The sequence below is a fragment of the Heliconius melpomene genome, chromosome 16 (genome assembly GCF_056956725.1).
Source record: "Heliconius melpomene rosina isolate 202511_hmr_F chromosome 16, ASM5695672v1, whole genome shotgun sequence".
Classification (NCBI taxonomy): Eukaryota; Metazoa; Arthropoda; class Insecta; order Lepidoptera; family Nymphalidae; genus Heliconius; species Heliconius melpomene.
Window position 1 is genome coordinate 2,718,026 of NC_140404.1, and position 6,628 is coordinate 2,724,653.

Below are 6,628 nucleotides of genomic sequence, written 5' to 3' on the forward strand. Positions count from 1 at the left end.
CATTAGCGACTAATTTACACGAAAGAATTAATAATGAATGAGAACTGATAATGAACTCGTGCTTAATCTACTCATCTTGAATTTCATTAAAAAATGATCAATTGTTTTTTTATCAATTCCGGGATGAAGTTGGATGTAATGCGTAGATTTCTTTTACTAATTTAATTAGAAGAAAATGTTGTAATTTCTTAACTTTATTACCGATGTTCTCTTTGAGTACAATGTAATAGTACGATTTATTTAGTAAAAAAATCTATTGAAAAGAAAAGTCTTTTGATAAGTTAAGTTTTTATTTGATTTCACAAAATCTTTTAAGTTCACTAGAAACTAGCGACCCCCGCGCGGCTTGAACTAAACGAATATTTATTTAATATTATTTAGGAGAATTTGGAATTTGAGAAAAAATGGTTGATTATTTTAGTATTAGGCTAGTCGTGGCCCAAGGGCACAAGCGTGTGACTGTAAACGTGGCAGGTTGTGAGTTCGACTCCCACTCAAAGAAATGAAATATATATTTTTTCAGATGATTGTTTATTCTAATAAAAATAAATTGCTATTTTACATTTTACTTGAAAAATTTTCATACCTTTGTTAAGATCTGTAGTTAGTAGAAGGAGCTGCTCGTTCCCATCGCCGATGTCAGATTATAGTAAAGGAAACGTAAAACTAAGTATGAAAACCGCAAGCAAAAGCTACGGAACATAGAAACTATTTATAAATACAAAATTAGTTTGTTGTTTTAGTTGATTTGTTGAAAGTAGTTCCCTAGTGCTTTCAAATCACTAAAGTTTACCGGTAAACCGTGGCTTTACTAAAATTAATTGAATACTTGTAAGTTTAAGATATTGAATTATAATTTACCTTTATCTTTACCTTTACCTGAAAATACCGTTGTTATATTATTATTTTTGTCTAAAACTTATAGCTTAAGTCAAACATTACACTCGAGCGAGTTTTGAAATTACAAAGCTTCTGTAGTACTTTTAATGAATTACATCTAATCCAAACACCAACAGACGTAACAATGAAAATTTATTGACAAAGCACTCTCTCTGTTCTTCACATTTCATTGTTGGAGAAACTTAAATTAAAATAATTGTTGAGAATGTTCAGAGCCTTAATGTCTGTAAGTAGACAATTTATTAGCTATATTTTTTTATGATTTTATAGAACTCTAATAAGTGAATTCTTTATTAGAGAGAGATTAAATGAATTAAATTATTAATAAAATCAAGGCCATCGTGGCGCAGCGGCACAAGGGTGTGACTGTAACGCGACGTATGTGAGTTCGATCCCCACTCGAGGTAGTGAAATATTTATTTACGTTTATATTTCCATTTCTTCACTCTGGTTTCGAGGCAAAGCGCGGAGTTTAGTTCTGCCACTCAACACTTGCTTGCAACAGCTGAATTTTTGTCATGTGATCACGCTTCACTCTGTATCCCGCACACAGCAAGGTAGGCTGAGGGAACCTAGTGTTAAGACACTCCGTTCCTCACTTTCCGGATTCTGGAGGTATTGCGTGTTGAGTTACAACAAAATCATGAATTTTAATTTTAAGCTTAAAATAAATAAATTAATGAATTAATTATGAAATTTTACTTTTGTAATTAAACAATGAATCCTATAATATATATTATACATATACAATAAAAGTAGGTTGACATATATATAATAATAATAATAATAATAATTCTTCACAGCCGACGCAATACGTATCGATATTTTCTACGTGAGCTGTCAGAAACTCATATGTGCTCTTTTAATTAAAGGAAGTAATTAAAACTTACTCGAGTAGCATTTTGACTTTAGTGAGAATTTTAAATGTTGGTAGTATTTTAAAATTTACTGTTTTCATTTTTTATTTGAAAATACTCGTACGAGTATATGAAAAATTTAAACAATATTTGAATTTTTTTTGTAAGTAATATTCGCACTCAGTCATCTGAATGTGTTGACAGAAAGTTCTCTTAGCCTACACTAATATATGCGAGGAGTAAAAAAATATGACATAGTAAAGAAACTACAAGTTACTTCTATCTACATATAAATATTCTTAAAAAAATTGAACCCAAAACTACCTTGCTAATGCAAACAAGAAACAATACTAGTGTTTATATATAAATATTAATACCTACGTGACATTTGTAAATATAGTAGGGGCGGCGAAGAGGGGACTTTGTGGAGTCATTCGAGCGCATCAGATTAAGATACTGGGGATTCCTTGTACTCGGTTACGTACTTCCACCAAATATGAGCTTCCTATGTATGGCCGCGCGTCTAGGATATAGGATCAGATTAGTAAAAAAAAATTGATCATCGGACATTCTCGAGCGCGTCAGATTAAGATAGGGTAAGTTAGTTACATGCTAAATCGTGTATATTCCACTAATCTGACAATTTGAGAGTGACGCAAAGGAGGGAGAGGGCTCCAAAGTTGTAAAAAAAAACGTTATCTGGACATTCTCGAGCGCGGCTAATTTTTTTTTTATTTTGAAGGGAATCATTCAAGGATTACGAAAAACATATAATCTGACAAATTCCACAAACCGAAGTAATAGAAATTGATTGATAAAGTTTAATATACCTAAGAATTGCATATATTCCTCTCACCGTATTTCTATTCCTATCGCACTCTTTTTTAATTTATTGGTCCCTAACTCATCAATGAAGATGATAAATTAAAAAAAATACTTGAAAAAAAAAATTTTTTTTGTACTTTTTTTTTATAAATACAAGTATTCTATTTCAAACATACATTCTTTTAGTTACATTCTATTTCTTGAGCTTTTCTATTGATTGCGTTCAATGAATAAAAAAATTGAGGCCAGTCGTGGCGCAGTGGCACAAAGTGTGACAGTAAAACAGACTGGTTGTGGGTTCAATCTCCATTCCAGGAGATGAAATATTTATTGAAATTTATATTTCCATTTCTTCGCTCTGGTGTCGAGGCAAAACAGTGACGTTAAGTGCTGCTACTCAACACTCAATGCCTTCAAAATTTGGCAGAAAGTGGGGAACAGAGTGTCTTAACCTTAGGTTCCCTCTGCCTACCCTGCTGTGTGCGGGATACAACGTAAAGCTGACTTGTTTCTTGTATTGGTTTAAAAAAATATTAATAATTGTCAGATTAAGCAAGTCCCTTCAGATAATCGTCTGATTTTGAGATATCACGTCTAGGGCATGAAGATGAACCATATATATCTTAATCTGACGCGCTCGAGTATTTCAAGATGACGATTTTTTTTTGCATTTTCAAACAACGATTACGAGCTTGCGTCACATCCAAATCGTCAGATTATTACATAAGAGCTTTTTTTTAGGTTCACTTAACACCCCCTTAGAAAATCTGACGCGCTCGATAATATTTTTTTTTTTGCCATTTTTAACTCTTACGTACGACCACCTCCACCATGGAAACTGTCAGATTAACATATTTTCATGCTTAAGAAGACGTAGGCAATTGATGATATCAATATCTGACGCGCTCGAGTATGTCCATGGAACAGTTTTTTTTTACATTTTTGAAAATCTATAACCCCTCAACCCACCGGTCAAACGAAATTTTTTATATGACTTTTTTTTCTTGTTATCATCTAAGCTTCGCAACCCAATAGGTCTCCATGACGCTCGAGTGACTCCACAGTTTGCTGCTTCGCCTCCCTAACTAATAGATGCTATCAAACTGTCTTAGATTGTTTCAATATTTGTCAGACATGAGATTGTAATAGCAATATACAATATTTCAACGTCAACGTTGCTTCGTGTACCGTTATTGTAATAGTAATCAAAAGAAAATAAATGCCTCTTTGTTTATATATTTTAGAAAATGTATGATATTTTCAAAACGACAGAAATTAAAATATTAAATACTTAATTTCCTCGAGTGGAAATTGAACCCACAACCCAAAACTATCAAGATATTATTATTAATTAAAAAATATTATCAAAAAATGTAATATCAAAAATGAAAAAAAACTGGAATCACTTATTATAAAAACAAACTTTTCTCCTCTATAACAACAGCGTATATTTATCATAATGATTTAAAGACTCAACGCAGTTAATGACACCGGTGGGTAGGCACCGCACTTTTCTCTTTGTTTGATAATGGCACTTCTTAGTTGCTACTCCAGAAAATAATGAGTCCTCTAGGCGTAATGGCAACGGATATATATGGAAAGAGAATGCATTTGCACAGAACTAAACTGAAGTGAACTGAACTGAAATGAACTAAATGCGCATAAAATTTTAATTAGACCCATTAGTATCTCGGTGGATTAGAGAAAAAAATATATGAAAAATTTAAATTCTAATCGAAATCTCAGCTCCACTAATGCATATTAAGTATCCGACGCAAAATCCAGGGTTAATGACACAAAGCCTGACTGTACTAATTGTGGATCTTTAAATCGCTCTCATTTGCAACGGTTCTGCACGTTAAATCTAATACCCTCTTTTGTTTTCAGGTAACCCACTCAACTGTAATTGCCGCCTTTCCTGGATATATATGCTGCGTAACGAAACCCAAGACAACACAATGAAACATGCCCTGGAAAAGATATCCTGTATACCAGAACCGACTGCTGACAGACGAAGCGAGATGAAAGACGAGGACGTGGAGGGCGGTAATGTTTTGACTAACGATAATTACGAATATTACGACAAAACCGACGATTACACAGATAAGGACAAAGAGAAGGGGAATTCGAATAAATCTATCAAATTGATCGATTATCCTCTGGAGACCTTACCGTGTCCTAAGGAATTGATGCAGACTATAGAAGAGACGTACGGACATCCAGTACAAAATGAAATTAGGCTGAAGGCGTTTTCTAATGTCCAAAGAATTGTTTCCAGTTCGTTGATGTTAATTGTTATAGTGACTGTACTAGTGCTGCATTGAAATTTAAACATTTAAAGACAAAATCTTTGTGATATTAGTATAAATTTTCGCATATCTATTTAGTATCGGATCCCTTGTAAAATATAGATAAGTGTTAAATTAGGCTAAGCCTCTGTTTAAATGTCATGTTAGTGTACAAATTTGAAAATTATTGTAAATATTTGTATTGTAATATGATTGCCGTGAGAATATATTATATTGAACGTTGTATTTAATGCATGTCGTTCTATTGGTGCAAAACGACGTATTTACGCAAAAAAATCCAGAACATTCGTTTTAGTGTATAAATACTCCGTCTTTCCGCTTATGTTGGAGTATATAAAATTGTTCGTTTTTCTTAATACAATTGCGTCATTGTTGCACCAAGCGATCGAACTCGTCGTTTATATAATTATCGTCGTTTTACGCACTTACTTTAGAATGTTGATGTCAAGTTCTCGATTCTATTTAGTCTTCACATATAACGATGTACGTAAGGATAAAGTAATTTATAACAAAGCAATAGTATTTAAAAATAATATTTAAAAAGATGTAAAATTTAAGTATCTGCTATTGATCTTAAACGGTGTTTTGGTGTTTTTCTTAATGTTTCATTTAGTTTAGTTAGTAATTTATCAAGCAAACTTTGTATTTTAAATTAATTAAAACATCTATTATTGTATGACAATTAAAAAATATATAGGTAAATACATATAGAAAAAGATATACTGTGTATAGAATATTATTACGTAATTGAATATTAATTATTTCTTGAAAGAGGTCGATTAAATCGTAAAAATCTGTGAACTATTGAATATACGTGTGCAAAATATTTACATCGATACGTTGCAGTGGTGTGGCAAAAAGGATTTGGATATTATAGATTCATTATTTTAATTGATTTTTTTTTCTGTTTTTATAAAAAAATATCTGCACAGGAAGAGAATTTTCAAAATAATTTTAATTGACACGTTTAAAATAATAATCTCACTCATAAAATAGTCCAAAGTTTCTTTTGATCGAGTTTTTACAGTCTTAAGCAGCTACTCTTAAATATTAAATGAAATGTGAAAACTTTTGTCGCGATCCCGTGCTTAAGTGAAAATATGATCCCTCGTGGAAAATATATTATGAAGATAACGAAATTGTATACTTAGACAGGTCTTGATTTATTTTTATTTATTTTCGTATTCAAATTTTTTTTGGCAATTTTTGAAATTAGTTGCCAAGCAATATTTTATGTTATATACATTTTATGAAAATATTGTTTATTTTTAATTTTTTGCTGGTTTTATTATGTTTAAGAATCTGTATGTATACTAATATTATAAAGCTGAAGCGTTAGTTTGGTTGGTCGCGTTAATCTCCGAAACTACATAGTGGCGCGAATTGAATAATCCTATATCTTATAAAACAAAGTCGCTTTTTGTGTCTGTCTGAACTTTCTAACTCTTCTTCTTCTAAATCACCCAACGGATTTGGATGCGGTTTTCACCATTAGGTCGAGTATTTCTCAGGGAAGGTTTATATATAGCTTATTATTTGTACATTCTTATGTAAATTAACATAAATACGATAAATATGTATAAAGTCCTACCCGTTCAGACACTTTGGCGCATGCGCTGCTTTAATGGTAAGTACTACATGAAAAAAATGTACTGGAGTATTGTTTCTCTTAATAAGATCTACAAAAAAGTCCGCGATGGCATATTCATATCTTTTAAGAATAACGTGTAGTGATCA

The 6,628-nt window shown here is 31.8% G+C and overlaps 1 protein-coding gene across 1 annotated transcript in view; it reads left to right on the forward strand.

Moving 5' to 3' along the window:
• Positions 1 to 6,278, forward strand: part of LOC146530684 (uncharacterized) — a 33,186-nt gene extending 26,908 nt beyond the window's left edge. Inside the window, exon 3 of the mRNA XM_085199550.1 lies at positions 4,470 to 6,278. Within this exon, the coding sequence (XP_085055676.1) occupies positions 4,470 to 4,906 (437 nt within the window). The 3' untranslated portion in view covers positions 4,907 to 6,278. The remainder of the gene's footprint in view (positions 1 to 4,469) is intronic.
• The last annotated feature ends 350 nt before the right edge of the window (positions 6,279 to 6,628 follow it).